Below are 17,971 nucleotides of genomic sequence, written 5' to 3'. Positions count from 1 at the left end.
ACTGCTCAAAAGCCATCCTTTTTGGCAAAGTGTGATTTGTGAACAGGCTTGGAGGGGGAATTGACATTAAACGTTGGCAAAAAGGGTGAAATGATCAGGAAAAAGTCATGCAGGTTTGGGGATTATTATTTTTTTTAATCCTGTAGAATACGAGTGCCCATCCCAACCCCCTGGCTGTTTCCTGCTGGGCAAGAGGCTCATTGCTCTCTGCCTTACTTCATTTCGAAGCATCCCCAGACCACGGGGAACCCTGGGACAGTGCTTGAAGGACGCTATATCCAAACTCACAGCACAGGACAACGGCTGAGGACAGGGAGTGCATTTTCAGACCTGCAACCTCAACTCCGCAGATGCTTTCGAGGTCCCTCAATCAAGGGCACGGGAGGAAACCCCGCTAGCAGACACCCATTTACACTAACTCACTGCAGTTTTTGCAGGGATCCCGGCAGACCTTTGCCATGTTTTTTGAGCTTCTCATGCAATGCTTCTGTGATATGATCCATGGTAGTTGGCTGTCAGTTTTAGCTGTTGGTCTGCCATCCTTCCAAAACTGAGGACTTGAGAAGACACAACAATGGGAATTGAGGGTCTCGTTGGCCTGTGATGCTTAAAGAGTCTGTAAAGCAAGATATAAACCAAGGGGAGATGATGATGTCTCTCATTGAAATTGTTAAAAATTATTTCAGATGAATCTGCCAGAAAGTGTAAACAGACCATTGGTCCTGCTGTGGGACATGGTAGTGGACTAGGTCACCTCCGGAGGTCTCCTCCATCCCCTCCGGTCTATGAGTAGGATACTCCACATCTATTTTTCACAGCATACCAGTCCTAAGGGAGAGCTGAAGTGGCGTTGCCAGTCATCCTGACCACCTAGAAAAAGTCTATCAATCATCTCTGCTGGCTGTCAATCAGAGAAGGAACTGGCAAAGTGGCATTTCAACATCACCGCCAGTGAGTTGTAAGAGACACAGGAGTGGAGCCATGAGAGACTGCAGGAGTGGGTACTCCTGGAAAGCAGCTGACTCTTGCATGCCCATCCTACGCAGAGACTCAGCCCTTGCAAGATTAAAGAGCAGGGCATGACTACAGGACTTGAAAGGAAAGCGGCAGAAGGCGGCAATTCACAGCATGACCTCATGATGTTGAGGTAGTTCCTTGCCTTTGAAGGGCTGAGCATCAGGGTTTAATCCCTTTCTCACCTGTGGCTCAGAGGACACAAGTTTTGCAGAGTTGCAACTAGTAGTTGTGTCACTTGGTGCATAGATGTCTCCACGGTCTCTCTAAACGACACCAATGATGTCCTGGATAAAGGGGAGATGTTCACAGCAACTCAGTGCACGGCTATGGCACTTTGACAACCAGATGCTACAGCCCCGAGGACCTCGAGGAGCAGAGCTTCGGATAGGATACAGCCAGGAGGATTTCTGTGCATGTCTTTCTTACACATCCACAAGTGTTCAACTGAAAACAAGAGTGGTTTCATATTGGACCAAAACCCAAGAAAGTTGCTGCAGTTCCTCAGCAAAATCTGAAGCAATAAACAATGGAAGGAGTTCTGCAGGGAATGGGAATAAAAGTGCTGGACCTTGCTGCGTCAGCTGCTGCTAAGCCTTTCTATGGATCCAAACACTAAGGAACTAACAATGTTCCTTGGAGGAGCACAAACCAAGGAATAAATGGGCTGCTGCAAAGCCCAGGCCTAAATACTCAGGGAGAATCTGGAGCTATTCCTGTGCCACCTGTGGCAGTCAACCTAGGTAAGCATTTATCCTGGGAAACCTTCTCACGCTTCGTTGCCATCTTCTTGGCTTGATCTAGCGAGGGATTCAGTCCCCTAAGAAGGCACTGGGAGTCCTCAGCTCACCTCCTCAAGGGAAGACCCCCAAATGCTCAGGTAGCCCAAGGTCACACATCTGCCTCCCTGTGCCCCAAGAGACCAGAGAGACATTTGTCCTCGCCCTCCAGTTGGGCTCTGGTTGCAGGTCAGTAGAGTGGGTCGCTTTGCCAGCCTTTGCTTAAACGACCTCTCGGCTGAGTAAACAGGACTTGGCAGGAGGCAACGTCCTTCACATGCTAATCTGGACACAAGTGATTGTCTCTGCCAGCAGTTCAAGGAGGGGAACCGTAGCAATCCACTCCCTACCCATGACGTTATTCATGACTTGGCCTTTCCACAAATTGGCTGGATATTTATGTCCCCAGGGAGGTATCTAGCAAACCTTTTCTATCTTATCTCTTCCTAGGAAATCTAATGAAATCCCCAGACTGAAGACCCTCTGCCTCTCTGCGAGACCGGCAAATGCACAGGTAGCACGTGAGAATGGGTTGCGCTGGGCTCACATCGAGTCCTGCCTGTGGGCTCACACATTCATCCCTCATGGAGAAAGGTTGGCTTGGAGTGGGACAACATTGGCCTCTGGTTGTTTGGATGTGACAAGAAAATACCTACCCCAAACACGTTACAGGACCAGTGAATAGAGATGCTAGGGTCGGGACATGAAGAAAGCCAGCTGTAAACAAAACGCAACACACGTGTTTCTTCCTGAACACCATCAATACATGACACATGTTTCTCTAAAAAGGAGGGCCCGAGGGGTAGGTGACAGCTTGGAGATGCATGCTGGTTGCACGCTGGCCATGGTTTCAAGCGGGTGGATAATCCCCGCCAGCCAGTTCGTAATGTGGTTACTTGGTCCACCCCAGAGGTGCTTCAGGATCCTCTCCGGTGAACAAAGCCAACCACCTTCTCACCAGTGCTCTGGTTTCTTCAGTTTGAACCAGGTGGGCTGCCCTTCAGGTCCTGAGCAACCCTGGAGACAGTCTGAACTCCACATCGCTTGACGTGTCCTGTCAAGAGCCCCCCAACGTGAGTCAGGGCTTCAGAAACCTCCTGACATTTCATCCATCAAAAGTCTTTCCCCTCTTGGCTGGGGCAGGCAAAAGCATTTCCTTTGCAGCTCTCATTTCTTGGCTCAACTCTCTCCTTCGCCTTTTCCAAGGGAATTGTCCATGGCTCCGACCCCATCCGCAGAGAGCTGGAGAGACAACAACCAAGCTGTGGGGTGGAAAGGTGGCCAGGACCAAGAATGAGCTGGTTGTTGACGATGCTGATTGATTGTATAAAATCAAATAAATTGGCAGACAGATGAGGAGGAGGAAGGGATGCCCACACGCTCACCTCTCCTTCCCATCCCCTCCCTCCTCCCCACCCCCCCACCCCCCCACCCCCCCGAAAAAGTTACTGGTCTGGTTGTTTGGTAAAGAAATCAACACAAAGAGAGTCTCTGCCTGGCGTGTGCCCGCCCTGCTTCACATCACGAGGAGGCTCAGCACAGCAAGAGCGGGGAGAAGCCACATCTGCAGCGGAGAGGCTGCCCAGCGGGAGGGAGCTGCTGGGCTGGAGGTCCCTGATGACAGACGAGTGGAGCCCCGCAGGAGCCTCTCCTCCCCAGCTACCTGCAAGAGAAAGGAGGCAGCGTGGGGTGAGTGGTCTGGTTGTTGCCCACCTCGGTCCCTCTGAGGATTTAGGGCTTGGGGACGGTGCAGCCTTCTTATGTGTGTGCCTGTGCAGAGGGAGCCAGGGCTAGTCTCGACACCCCAGCTCTAGTCTGGAGGTCAGTTCTGCTCTGTTGGAGATGGTGGTGAAGGTGGTGGTAGCGCTGTGGCATACAGCAGGGTCACCTTGTGGGCACAGCACTGGATGTGCAGCCCACAGGTTTGGACACTGGTTGGAGGTGTCTTTGTGTGAGGCGGGGGCCTGGATGCCCACTCCGGTCAATGGAGATCCATGCAGCCTACGGAGCCACTGCTGGCCAGCGGCTTGACCTGGTGGCCTCTTCAGGTGGAGATGTCCCCTGGGTGTTGAATACATCTCCATGGGGCTGGAAGATATTTCACCAAGCAGCAGCTGAGAGCCAGGTGGCTTACTCCAAAATACAGAGCATGGGTTTGCGCGACTGACTCCCACCCTGGGTGCCTACCCCCTGCAGACAAACTGCACCCTTCTCCTTTTACAGTGCATTGACATCTGTGGCCGAAAATTTGCTTTGCTAGAGACCTCTATTTGCATTAGTTGATAACTGAGATAATTTAGAGCCCAGGCTCTGCACTGCTATGAAGATGGGAAGCAGATGGACTAATCGGTCCATCGTAGCTTTCCTCCTCAGGTCCGGGGGCACCAACCTCATTAAACATCGAACAGGATCTGGATTTGAAGTTGAGTCCAAAGTCAAGACCCAGCTCCCCGGTTTCTCTTGCAGCGTCAGCAGGGACCATGCTCCAGTAGCACTCGCACCTCAGCAGAGGGATGTGCTGCTGTCAGGTGGAGGTTGGCCATGTGGTAGGGCCATCCCTTACTGCAGTTGCTTTCTCCAGCTTCCCACTTGCTGGTGGCAGCGGCAGTTGGCTGTCTGGGCTGGACTGTCAGTGATGAGGAAGGTTCACAGCTTCTCCATCACTTCCAGGATAAAGTTCTCAGTGCAAGGTCTGGACCTCAGGCCACTACTTGGACTGCACTAAGGTCTGGGGAGCACCGGCTAGAAGCAAACCCTCCAGATCTCCTGGGTGCAAAGTTTATGGCCTGATGAAAGTATGCCTGTGCTGTGCATGGCCACCAATGCCCTGAAAAGCAGTGAGGGAAGCTGGGGCCACATTTCTGCACCTCCCAACCTGCTGCTCTGTGAAAAGAGAGTGGAGGGAGGTGAATCGGGTGTTTTCCCAGCAAAAGAAACAGGGAAGAGGCTTAAAAAACCCCGTGTGTGGAAGCTCTCTGAAGGTATCGGCTAGCCCAGTGCAAAGCCCGTGCTCAGTCCTCGGAGTCTCGTTAACTGACAGCTTCTGTTACCCGAATGTTCAGCAAATCAGGGTCACTATCAATTATTCAACAGTAAAATAATTCAATCTGAAAATTAGTCTGGTGGGTGGCAAATCAAGGTCATTGCTTTTTATTTAAAAATAAAATATTTAATGCCCACTACTGCCATCATCAGTAAATTAATCGGTTATTTGTTTTAAAATAATTTCAATTTAATATTATTTTGATACTAACAATTTGCTGATGACTAGAACCTTTCATCTGAAATTTTCCAATGCTTAGCAAACCTTAGTCAGTTAAGCCTCTACGTTATGACCTCCAGGATCCTCATCTAACAAGGGAGGAACTTGTGTCCCAGGCAGCTGAAATGCTTGTCTGAAGCCGTGCGGCTGCCCTGTAGGAGGGTGAGGAGCCAAACCAGTGGTCCTGGCTCCCCTTCTACACTCCTGAAAAGCCCACGGATTTCCCAGTACTTCTGAAAAAAACATATCTCCCTGTAGCACCCACGAAAGAAAAGAGGAGGTGACCAACAGGCAGGAGGGCAGAGTCAGGGCTAGGAGCATGTAGCCCTGTGCCTGATGTTGGGGAAGAATATGTGAGGGCATGAAGAAGAGGGTGAATCAGGGACTCCAGGAGGTGGAGGGGAGGTTGGATGTCTGCACGTAGCTGAAATGACACAGATGGAAGAGGCAGCTGAGGTGAGGAGGGCTGGAGAGCATGGAGGAGGTATAGACACGGCCAAGCATCTCTTAGGGCCAGGTCAGCCCTCTCCTACCTTGGTGGGCTGGAGGTGCTCGAAGATGTTCTCTCTGAGGGTTGCCACGGCTCTGTTGGCATTTCGCTCCTGCTTGTACATCTGTGTGGTGGGGGGGATGGATGGGGCCGCAGCTGCATTCAGGTAGGTCCCATTGCCAAAGGCCAGGATGGCATTTTCTTTGTGTGGGAAAGAGATGGAGAAAAGTGTTGTGAGGGCAACATTTCCAAGGGAAAGCACATGCATGCCTTCTCCAGCCTCCTTTGACTGCATCACCCAAATGCATGCCGGAGGGTCTTCAGAGCTCCTTTGTTCAGCTCTGAAGTTCACCCAAAGCACAGGGAGCTGAACACCTATCGACTCTTGAGGACCAGGGCATCTTCATACCCTCATTCACAAGGAGCCTCACCAGCTTGCGGGCGATGCTGCCGGAGCAGCAACGTGCCGGGCGATACTTACGGAGACAGATATTGTCGGTGAAGAGATGCAGAAAGCTCTCACACTCTTCCTGCCGGTTGCCGCTGGCATTGCACGTGCACCAGGGAGCTATGCTGGAAGTGGAGTTGTCGATGTAGTTGGGTGTGATGGGGCTGCCTGCCGGGAAGGATGGAGAAGTGTTACCGCAAGACTGGTACTTCAAGAAGGGACAATGATCCCTCCTTGCTGCTCTCTTGGGTTGCTTACAGCCTCAGCTGAGCCCCTCCGTGATGGCAGGACAAGAAAACCCTTCAAGTGCTGGTGTCACAGGTCTGTTTTGCTCCCAGGGAGGAGAAGAGGGGCAGTCACAACCCTTTTTTTCACCCCACCACCAACAAAGCCTTCAGTCAATTAAAACGTGCTATCAGTCCAAGGAACGGGCAGCTCCTGGGAACTCAGGTTCCCTAATAACATTGAAAAACTGTATGTGAATGTGTGTAAAGGTTTCCACGCTGTCATTGAAAAAGCCAAACTCAATCTCCAGAATGGTCAGAGACAACAAAGAAGAATTAAACCAGAATGAAATCTTCACCCAAAAAGCTGTCAATCTATCCCGTCTGTCAGGATGGACCAAGTCCAATGGCCATTGGCGCTTCTCTGGACTCTGTATGTGCTTGTGCTAACTGCTGCCAGCTGGGTTTCTGCAGCATCTGAAAACCTAATTTGACATCCTCTGAAGTCAGCAAGATGGCAGTGGAAGGTTGATTTCCGGTGGCATCACTGGTGATGGCATCAGGGAACCCCTGACAGAGCAGATGCCCTGGGACGGCCCATCTGTTTCCACCTGAGAGAGAAGCTGGGCTCTTGCAGCAGCCCATGGTGCATGGTTTTTCTCCCTCCATTGCAGCTATCTTAGAGTTACCCCATGCTCATGGCTCGGGCTCCTTCTCTAGTCACTGCAGAGAGAAAGCCCAGCATCTCCCTGAGATCCCAGTCTCAGCTGTCCACCTTACTGTCCTCACAGCTTTTAGCTGGCCAGAGCAAGAGGAGATGTTTCCCACCCAGAGGAGATATTTCCCTATTTCCCACCCAGAGAGTGGGAGAGAGACCAGTCGAAGGACACAGCGTCTTACCTATGATCCCCGTATACGCCAGCAGACAGGCAGCATAGCTGTCCCTCCGGCAGCCGCTCGCAGCCTGCAGGGACGGCTGGCAATTAAACTGGAACTCGGCGTAGCGCGACCTGATGGAGCGAGAGGGCAAAGTGCGACATATTAGCACAGATATTCGGGGCAAAAAGGGACATAATAGCACACCGGTGGTGTTTACAAACGGGAACACATTTGCAAAATCCTTTGCTGCTGTAGGTGTTGCAAAACCAGTTTGAACGAATATCATTTCTTACTCTCCTGTCCCCCCCAACAAACCCAGAAGTGCATTTTATCCCTTGGAGATGAGACATGAATAGGTGCTGTCGTTAATGTTTTACAGGCTTCCTCTGGGACTGCAAGAAAGGTCCAGTCTTGGAAGAAATGTTTGTTTTCTGATGTGTGAAGCTGGTTTTCGAGGAAAAAGCTGTTGCAGACAGTGAGGGAATTCATTCTGTCTTGCCATTATCTGACCCTTGGGTAATAACTTCTCCTAGAGACCTAAGCCTTCATTTGGGGGCTGATTTGCTGGAAGAGAGAATCACTCTGGTCCGGTTTCTCCCTCTTCAAAGATTATGCTCTAAATGTAGACGAGGTCAACTTCAGGTTAAGGGAAATGCCCAAAGGCTCAGATATGAAATGCTCTAACCATCACCAGGGCTGCTGCCACATCCTCTGCTGCAGGCACCCGTTCTCAGGAGAAGGTTGGACTCTGGAGCCTGTGGAGCAAGAGGTGTATGACATACAGCTCTGACCACAGACCACTGTGCCTTGGTTTTCACATTGTCTAGGTCAAAGCACCACACCACACTTAGCTTTGAGTCGGACACTGGGCTTGTTGGGAGTGTCTGGGCCATGCAGGGAAGTAGGTGCATCATTCAGACAGATCTCCAGATTGCCCTTTGCATGTGGCTCCCCTGCTAGCTTGGTTGGATAAACTCTGTAAGTCGTGCTGCCAACCAGATATTTGCCACCTAATTCTTTAGGAATGAGTCAGTTGTTGGCACATAGGCATCTAGTGGTGTTTGGACATCATTGTAGGATATCTAAAACATCCACATGGGTCTTTCAGGTGGGACATAGGACCTACTGGAGATTCAGATCCATCTAAACAGGCATCCTGTGGCCAGCTAAGGCGGCATCTCACATGGCATCTGAGCTGCTTAGGAAACTCAAGCAAGCACTAGCACTGCCGACACTTGAAGGCAGGGCCCTTTAGATGACAACTTGCAGTGTCTGAACTGTGAGCTGGGTACCTCAAATGTTTGCTCTGCCTGGGCAATCTCAGAAAAACTGAGCACGGTCCTTCTTTCTCTTCCAGACGTTTTGTCAGTGCTCCTGGTCAGCGTCAGCACTCCGACTTGCGCTTTCCTGCCCACTTCTCTGCTCGTCCCCTGTCTTCTCCTTTTTTTCTCTTCTTTGTTCCCATGTTTGCCCCATACCAACCCCTTTCTCCTGTGCCATGGCCGGGCAAACTCTTCTTGCCCGAATTTTTGCTGCGTTATTTAGGAGAGGGAGGTACTGATTTCAGGTTTTGTATTATTCATGTTGTTAGGGCTCGCCCCTCCAAGCTGGGAAATTCAAGGGGTTACAGCTGTGGAGAGGCTGCAAGAGGACTAAGCAGTGCAGGCAGGGTTAGCCCTGGACTATTTTACTCTATTTCTTTAAAGTGCCATGATTTGTTCCTGGCTCTCCTTGTGGTTTCTGCACTGCTAGCTTTGACCGGGTCACACATCAACCCCTTGTTCCCGCCATGTCTCTAGAGGATGTTTTATATTATATATTCAGAGACCAAGGAACCAGATAATTAACAGCTGTGCTGCTTGCAGGAAACGGTTTCCAGCCTCCTGGGAAGCAACACTCTCCCCTTTGAACCTCTTCTTCCCCGCTGGGCCTGCTTGTCTCATTAGGGAGAGGGCAGTACCCCTCCATTTCGGATTCCCTGGGCAGCCGGGGGAAATCTGAGCAAGAGCTGGTATGGCTCAGGGGCTTTGCATCTTTCAGAGTCAGCTTCAGATGTATAGCTCAGTTGTTCTCCTTCATCCATGTTTCTGGGGTGCAGAGGAGTGAGGGTATTAGTACTACTCCATTCTTCCAAGAGGATGCTGCTGCTCTCACCTCCCTTTGTGAAAAGACATGATTTTTTTATTGCAGTTTAAAGATGACGTGCTGGTAGGGGATGGCTGCTGGAAGGTCAGCTCAGGAAGTCCCAAAGCCCACAAGAGAGGCTGGGACAATACTGGAAGATGTGTCCTTCACTTGCTCTTGTGCTCTTCTCCAGGTGTCTGCTCATGGCCACAGCTACACACAGGACACTGGGCTGGGACCACCACGTTTGGTGCAGTACGGCTGCTGTTATGGTCTTACATCTGTTACTGACAGATGAGCTCCACTCCTGAGAGCTGTATGTGGATTAACCTTCTGGAATATCAAAGACTTTTTGAGAAATAGAGGGGTGAAAATAGTACAGCTGAGGGAAAAACACTTAAGGGGTGTGAGTGTGCACATTGGGATGGGTCTGTACGCGTGTGCATGCATGGGGCTTAAATGGAAACAGAGGAGCAAACCACCCTGGCCACATACTACGTGGTGGATCTGGAGTGACAACTGTGACTCTGAGACTCCTATTGCAATCACTAGGACATCCAGCCTTGCAGTAGAAAGGTATATTTTTTATATATACAATAATTTTTCTAATTAAAAAAAAAGAAAGCCATGGTTTTAAGATATCTACAAGTGGCTGTGACTGTTAGGATAGCTTGGGTGCTCCTGTAGAATGTTCTGGGCTGGGGAAGATAGACAGTGAGGAGACAGATAGGTGAAAGTGGCTGCAAGCAGCCCACACCACATCCCTGCTTAGCTTGCACCTTCCTGGAACTATTTCCATAGCAGGTCTTTCTATAGGACCAAAACCAAAACCCCATAGAAAAGGTCTAAAAAAGCTCCAGCACAAACTTCTCAAATCTTCTGTCTGTTAACGCCTCCTGTATAGACTACGAGAGAAGGACGTGCGTCATGGGAAGGAGCCATTCAGGCAATGGCCTGTGTCGGTGGGTGGTGGTGGAATGGATGCCTCCAGACAGGATCCTTCAGGTGGGTGCATTGGCTCTGGTCACTGGGCTGTCACCAGTGGATGAACCCTAGGCTTGTCCAAGGGACAGCTCTCCATGTCGGCCACCCCAGTGTGCAAACGTTACCTGCAGACGTAGTTTTCCCGGCAGGAGTCCAGAGGTGCCAGGCAGTTGGGCTTCTCCTTGGACTCATAGGAGCAGGCAGGAACGATGGTCTGCCGCCGGCGTTCGGCACAGGCTGTGTCGTCGCAGGGGCAGAAGAGCAGCTCGTGGGTGTACTCGGGCGGGACGCGGTCAAAGAACTTGCGCAGAGCCTTGTGGCACTTGGAGCGGTTGCAGGTGTCGGCCCGGGCCAGGCGCCGGATGCAGAAGGAGACGTACTCCGTCCGCAGCCGCTGGCACATCTCGTCCACGTTGCAGGCTTTGGCGGCGTCCAGACACCGGTTCACCTGGGTCACCTCGTTCTCAGACCCTGTGGGGTGGTGGGAGACGGTGATGGGGTTTTGCGCTGACCTCCCCGCCGGCAGCACCACCCTATGCCGAGACCTTCATCCCCATCCTGCTCCCATCCATGGCCACCTCGGTGAGACCACCACCCGCTCCGGGAAAGGAGTGGCCAGGGTGAAGTCCACATTTGCTCTTTGTGTCCTGGCAGGACCAAATCCCCTTTCCCTATTCACCTTTCCCAAGAGGTGCCGTGGCCACACAACAAACCTCACACCCCAGAGCCTGCTCCACCAAGCTCCTACATTTAATAAAATGAAGCTTTGCTCTACCCTGGGCATCTCGTAACACTTTGCCAACGTGAATTAACCAACTTGAGGCCTGGGAAGACAGCAGTCATTAGAAAGTGCATCTCCTTATGGCCATGACTGGATCCACCAGTGTGATGGGATCTCTTCTTTTTCCAAAACGTGGCTCAAGATCAAACACTACGTCAGTGGCAAAGCTGGGTCTCCTGATACATGGGTGGTCTGCACTAACCCTCGCACCCCAGACTCTCTACCCTGTGCAATGAGTTTCCTCAGGCCTCCAGAGAGTCAAGTCTGGCTTTGACAGCAGCTGTGCTATGTTCATCCCAGGACCTGTCCAGCTAAGTGAGAGCTGTCTGGGTCTCAACGCGCCACAACCGTGCTCTGGCTTCTCCCATCCAGACCAGTCCTGCTCAGTATGCCCACATCCTAAGCAGCGACAGTGCCTTCACGGGATGGGGATCAGAGCTACCATCCAACCCGATGCCCCTGGGACCTTGATGCTGCCTGCATGGGAGCGGATGCGGGTCTCTCCCCACACCCTTTGCAAGGTCACCCCTTCGCTGGCTTCAGCGAAATCACTCTGCATTTCCACCCTCTTAAACAAGAGGGGAAAGAAAGTCCCAGATTAGCAGTCTGGGTGGGAGAGAAGGGGTGTGCTGTAGAGATGCAGGGAAGGTGGAGGAAAACTTGCAGCAGGGGGAACAATCAGGAAAATAAGGCAAAAACTGTGGTGACGGGTGAGAAACACACTGTCTTCAGTAGGCAAATAGGGGGTCTCACGAGTTTATATGCCAGTGACCTCCTCTGCACATGTGGGGAGTAGGTAAGAGGAAAGGTGTTTGTATAACACTGTTTTTAGGGCCCCTTCAAGATGAATGGGGCTCTGTTTCATAGAGGGGGGAAATGCTACAGACTCCTTGGTAGGAGTCGGTTGAGACATTAAGCTCTGTCTGATCGGACAGATAAGATGAGGGTCCTCCAAGCGTGAGAGAGAAAATGAATTTGAAGCCGTTTTTCACCTCTCTGAATTAAGCCCGTGACCTGAAGCACACTAGAAGGACTTTCTCCCTAGCAGAGAAGGATTTTTTCACAGAGGAAGAATCCCCAGAATGATAAATTTCCAATGCAGAGTCAAACCCTATCTTTGGCCAGGAGTTAAAACCAGCCAGTCACTGCTGACAAGTGTTAAAACATTGACAGTCTCTCTGAGCACTTCAAAACTGGCTGCCCTCCTTCATTTTCACTGACGTTATCAGATGCTCCTTCTCCGAGCATTTATTTTTCCCTTCCTGTTGTCCCCGCTGCTTATGGTGAGCTGGAAGTCAAATTCCAAGTTTTGCAGTTATTTTATGGTGGGTGAAACTTTTGCTTGCTGTGTTCCCACCACGTAGGTACTTCCCTTTAAAAATGCCCGGAGATGAATATTGTTAGAGCATCGGTTTACGCTGGGGAGCTGTCAGCAAACACGTAGGAAACAGTTACTTGGAAGGGTTTCATTACCCATTCAGCTAATGAATCACAGGGAACACGCTAGCTTTTCTCCTCTTCCCACGCAGCAACAGAGGATGTGCTTTTTTAAATCACCACTACAATTAGAGTGGAGGGATATAATTCTGTTTGTACAGTTTTAATAGTGGCCATATATTGTTTATGTAAAATTGGGTTAAAAATATCTGTTGCTCTGACTTGACATACGGTCATGGGGATGTCTTATGTTTCAAGTTCTTGGGAATTTTTTTTTTCTGGTAGATTTGAAAGAGGGTCCTTTGGCAACGCTGACTGTATGATCCTGGGCACTGGACAGGCATGGAGTGGCAGGTCATAAGTTATGTTATAGAAGGTGTTGATGAGTATAAATAGGGAAAAAGAGGTTAAACCAAGAAACTTCATGTCCCTAGATGAATGCTGAGTCCTTTGATACATATCCCTGCTGCTCTGGGCCCATTTGCTTTGCTGCCCAACCGTTTTCAATCTGCTTTAAAAACCTGACAATGCCATGCATAAAAATCCCCGTCCCTAGACTTCGCCGTGCTCTGAAGAGCCCTGTAGGACTTTCAGCGAAAGGGGAAAAACTCTAGTAAAGAAGGCCATGACCTGGCAAACAGCTTTGTGCACGCTTCGCTTTCCATGCTCAAATCAGTCAAGTGGAGTCAATAAGAAGATGTGAGGTCAGGGAGCACCCCCCTTCCCCTCGCTGCTCAGATTGTCAAGGGCCGATGGGTTAATTTGCTCCTGGACATTTTCACCTAACAAGTGCCTCGCCATCACGGGGACTGCAGACATCCATCGGCTGCAGGGACGTGCTGCTCCTTACTCGCTTGGGTGCGCTCCGGCTGTGGATGCCACCCCAGAGTCAGGTGCACGTTTGGGAAGAGGTGCAACAGGATTGCTGTTTTGGCACGTCTGCCAGAGGCACACGGGGAGTACGTTACCTGCTCCCAGACAGGTAGTTTGGTAACAAAAATCACCGTTGGTAAAGCTTCGCCACGGCTGGGGTGATTAAGCAGAGCTGAACGCTGGTTGTGGTGGCAGCTGTGACGTTGGTGATGGATGGCTTAATAGCTACCGCGCTGACCTTTTAACTGCTGAGCCGGGGGTTCATGCCCTCGAGGGGGTTAAAAGGTGTCGGGCAGCTCTGCTCACGTTATTAAGTGGATTACATGATGCAGAGCAGAACATGGGTCTGAGTCCTGAGGCTGCCCTCAGGGCATGGAGTTAAAGGCTGCGGCTGGGATCAACGGGTAGGTTGGGTTATTGACCTTTTTGCCTGCAGGGTTTGACCCTGTGACTGATGTGGAAGTACATTCTCATACCTAACGATATCCAAGCAGCCCCTGCTCAGCAGGGTGTCCGCATGGCACAGGTCATCCACCTGCTATGGAGAATCAGCCCATCTGTGATGGCTCATTGGAAGAGGCCTTCCTACCATGTCCGTTGGTCCCAGCCCTTCACAGTATGGACATGAAAAAGCCAAAGAACGCAAATCACAAGTGCTTCTTCCTAGGACATGTTCTTCTACCAACACTATAGCACAGGAATCATAAGCAGCTCCTTTGAAAAATGATTGCAAGATCTCAGCACTGCTTTAGGAAGAGACCACAAGAGACCACAAAGGACTGCCTTGTCCATAGCACTTGATCCCACAGCCAGTTCCCCCCTGTTTGAAGCAGTCAGTCTAAGAGCATCTTCCCACCCACCTACCTGCGGTGATGGATGCCAGTCGGACGTAATCAAAGCCTCTGATGAACGGCTCGTAAGGGGAACTCTCCAGTACATTCATGCCTGGGTTGAAAAGACAAGTTAGTGAGAAGGCAGCTGAGGCTCCTGAGGGATGTCCGAGACGTACAAGGTTCAACAAACGCAGTGCAGGTTTGCTTGGTGGGTCCAAGGGGACGTGTGCTCTAAAGGCCATAAGTAAATGGATACTCAGAGTCACAGGAACTGATGTATAGCCATATCCTTAGAGAAGGGAATAGGATGTAACTGGCTTTTAAAAATATATCACAGCTTGAGAGTAGGGGAACTGTTGAGTTGCAACCCTCTATAGCTCAAGTCTTGGGCCCCTTTACAGGGATTGCCACTGAGGACACCAGACTGTAGCACAGGCTCTTGCTCATGGGCAGAGTTCAAACCACCAGCTCCCTACATACATGGGGTTTCCATCACCTTTCTTGCTATTTCCTATAGGTCCCTCCCTGGCTCAACGGTCCTCACCAGTTTTGAGGACATCGCCAGGGCTGTGCACAGGGCTGTGTGTGTGGCAACACACATGCCTTCATATTTATTAACACCTCTCCTCTTCTCCTTGCCAACAGCCCTTTCTTACTTGGCATAGAGCTAATGACCCACAGCTCCCGCAGAAACTTCCCCTTTTCATTTTCAAGTTGCTGGGAAGCTAATTTTATTCAATCGGTGCTTCCCTTTCATCCGCTCCACGGTCTGTAATGCCCCGTCATCCTGATGGATACTGCGGAATATTATTGAAGCAAACAGCTCAGTATCATTTCTTTTTTTTATTAGACATTTAGATGGATATGGACAGCAGCAGCAGATGTACTGGCTGGGATAAAAGGACTATCAAACCTCATGCTCCGGGCATATGCTGATCACCAGCTGTGGTCAGGAAGAAATGGCTCCCAGGGTACACAGCCCTGTGCAATTACCACAGGTGCATTACAAGGCAGCTTTACACCTTCATTGAAATATCTTGCATCGTTACTGACTGGAGAGGGGCCCATTTGTATGTTCCAGCGTAGCAGTTTTATGTCCTGATGATATAGCACCTTATCAGAGAATTGTTATCAGGTTGTCATCATGTTATTGTGTCTCCAAATGGGAAGGTGGCTAAACACAGGCGCGCTCGAGAGAAGCTGAGTAAATAGTATGCTTTGTAAATTCCCTGAGCACACACTTCCACAATTGATTTTATAAGAGGGCTTCTAGGAAGCTTTTTACAGCCTCCTGGGTATGTATGACTGAGAGACAAAGCTCTACACGGAGCATGTGGATTGGCTTCCTTTCTCAGTCAATTAAACATGTGTAAGGACTCTGAAACATGTGACTATTATGAAATATATTTCCCCGGGGAAATTAAGGCAAGGAAATCAAAGGTTTGGGAGTGTGAATCTGCATTGCAAGTGAACTCAGTGCTTGAAAAAATGTGGGGCTCAGCACACGACAGCAGAGGAGAAGTAGGGCAGAGTCTTGGCAGTCTCTGATAACAGCCCTCTCACAGTCATCCCCAAGACGGAGGTCCCAAGCCGCTGGGCAGGAAGCCCATCCAACCTGGCCATCCAGCACCCACCTCCTACTCTGCATCTGGAGACCCATGCCTGGCCCCTGCCTGCTCCCAGCACTCCCTGCCATCCTCTCACTGCTCTTCCAGCAGTGGTCCCGGAGCTGGAAGTCCTCCTGACACCACTGTCCTGCACAGCCATGTCACAGATGAACTGTGTCCAAAGCTTCAGGCCACGAAGGTCAGCGGGGAAGGAGTTGCGATGCAGCCTGTTAAGAAGATGAATGGAGAGGCTGGATTGCCACCTCTTCCCCAGGCTTCACTTCAATGCACACAAGTTCACCTGGCAAGTAATTATGGGAAAGATTGGATCCTGGAGGGTGCTGAGGTCTCTTATTTCCCCAGTCAGTTCATATCACCATGCTCTGCACCCTGCAAGCTGTGGCACCCGAAAGCTTTCCGGGAACTTGATCAAGCAGTTCCCTTTCTGGCAAGCCTGTGCATTATAGTTTCCATCCTCTTTGTTTTACTTGGCCTTTTGGCCTGTGTTATCACCCCTGCACCTTTCCTTTCAGCTTTCAGCCAGCAGTGTTTTATTAATCTATTTCACAGCCCATGGCTGGAAGGTTCTGTTTTATTCCCCATTTTAATTTTCATGGTGCATAAAATACTCACCAGCCTGACAAGGAAGAGTTATGGCCACTGAGGTGCACTTTTATGATGACTCTTAAAAAACGTCAAAATCCAAACTTACTAAATACTGGCTCTGGGAACACTTTAAATTCCAACTTGATGTCACCAGCCCCAAATCTTCACTAACCCAAAGACACTGGCGCATTTGAGAGCCTCCAAGAGAATGATTTTTTCAAGTTCATGCTATTTTTTCCTCAATGCCCATGCTTTGCATAGCATTTTGGTGAAATCCATGGCTTTCATGATCTTGGCTACCATACTTAGATGCAAAACATACCATGCATTTCCCCAGCAAAAGATCTCAAGTTATACTGGGAACGTCATAAAAAAGAGGCAGATTTAAAAAAAAAGGAGGTGTCTCAGGTTTTCAGGATTGCTTTCCCCAACATGCCATTACTGTGCGGGTCAGTAGGTCTTGAGAGGGAACGGAATACTACAGGAGTGACCTTTTTGCAGCCACTTTGGTGCTGGGGAGCTCTGCAGAAAGCCCCAGCAGTAATTCCCTTTCGGGAAGATCATCAGAAATGAGTACCCTGCTCGACTGACCTTCCATCAACGTGTGGTGGATGCTCCAGTAGACGCTCAAGCAGTGCTTCTCCTTTTTCATGCCTCGCTTGCACTTGCAGCCGTACAGCTGGCTGGAGAGCAGGGCCGTCACGGTGCTCCGGCACTGGTTCTTGGCATCTGGGCCCAGCTTGTTGGCTCCATTGCCTGCGATGCATTGCCGGAGGGTCCTGAATTTGGCACTGCAGATGGGGTCGTTGGTACAGGACTCGCCTGCTTGAAGACAGTCCCTGCTTGAGCTGACAGCTTCCGCCATACCTTCTGCAAGAAAACCAGAGAAGTGGTGTGAGAGTGATGGAGCAACCCCAGCCGGGAAATGAATTGTATCTCCCATGAGCTGGACCAGGCTGGGATGTCCATCTTCACGTGCAGAGGTGGAAATCCCTCTCATCACCATCCACTCTACAAGCAACGACCCTGCTTCTGAAATCTTTAAGTGGGCAGATCCCTCCCCAGCAGGTCAACTGGAGGGTTTAAATGCCCAGGCTTGCCACTTCTACTCATGGGTTGTCCACATGATGGGGAGCACTGGCTGCTCGAGTGTGCTGCGGCACTGCTCAGCAGCGTCACAGAGGAGCAGGAGCGGGTGAAAGGAAGTTGGAGGGATGTTAAGGAGACGAGACACAACCTGAGATTCAACACCTCAACCCAACCCTCTCTCTCATGTTGCTGGGCCGCCAGCAGCAGTGAGATGCATGTGGCGTCCGGCTGAGGAGCCAGAAGGAGAGGTCACTTCTCTCCTGGAGACCAGGTTCTTCCTGATTTGAGAGAGTGACCCTGGACAGGGTTAGCCTGGAAGCAAGATTATATGTGGCAGAAACTCGACCAGTTCCTGGTACTTGCTCTTTCCTGCTTGGAGCACAAAAGCTTTCCAAACACTTTGCTCCCCCAGCTCTCTCTCTCATTTCTGCCCTCCAAAATTAACAGCAGCCCAATGCTATGGAGACCCCAACCTCTCCTCCTTGCACACAATTTAACTCTGCCTACACCTCCCTCAAGCTATGAATGGCTCTCTGCGGGG

At 50.5% G+C, this 17,971-nt stretch overlaps 1 protein-coding gene across 1 annotated transcript in view; it reads right to left on the bottom strand.

Annotated features, from left to right (window-relative positions):
• Positions 1-3,309: 3,309 nt before the first annotated feature.
• GFRA4 (GDNF family receptor alpha 4) overlaps positions 3,310-17,971 on the bottom strand; it is a 72,350-nt gene continuing 57,688 nt past the window's right edge. Inside the window, exons 2-8 of the mRNA XM_050896340.1 lie at positions 16,933-17,211; positions 14,160-14,240; positions 10,330-10,675; positions 7,118-7,227; positions 6,027-6,161; positions 5,589-5,746; positions 3,310-3,456 (exon numbers count right to left, since the gene is read on the bottom strand). Coding sequence (XP_050752297.1) covers positions 3,310-3,456; positions 5,589-5,746; positions 6,027-6,161; positions 7,118-7,227; positions 10,330-10,675; positions 14,160-14,240; positions 16,933-17,211 — 1,256 coding nt within the window. The remainder of the gene's footprint in view (positions 3,457-5,588; positions 5,747-6,026; positions 6,162-7,117; positions 7,228-10,329; positions 10,676-14,159; positions 14,241-16,932; positions 17,212-17,971) is intronic.

This window comes from Gymnogyps californianus, chromosome 4 (assembly GCF_018139145.2).
Source record: "Gymnogyps californianus isolate 813 chromosome 4, ASM1813914v2, whole genome shotgun sequence".
In the NCBI taxonomy this organism is placed as follows: Eukaryota; Metazoa; Chordata; class Aves; order Accipitriformes; family Cathartidae; genus Gymnogyps; species Gymnogyps californianus.
This window is presented reverse-complemented; position numbering and strand designations above follow the sequence as displayed.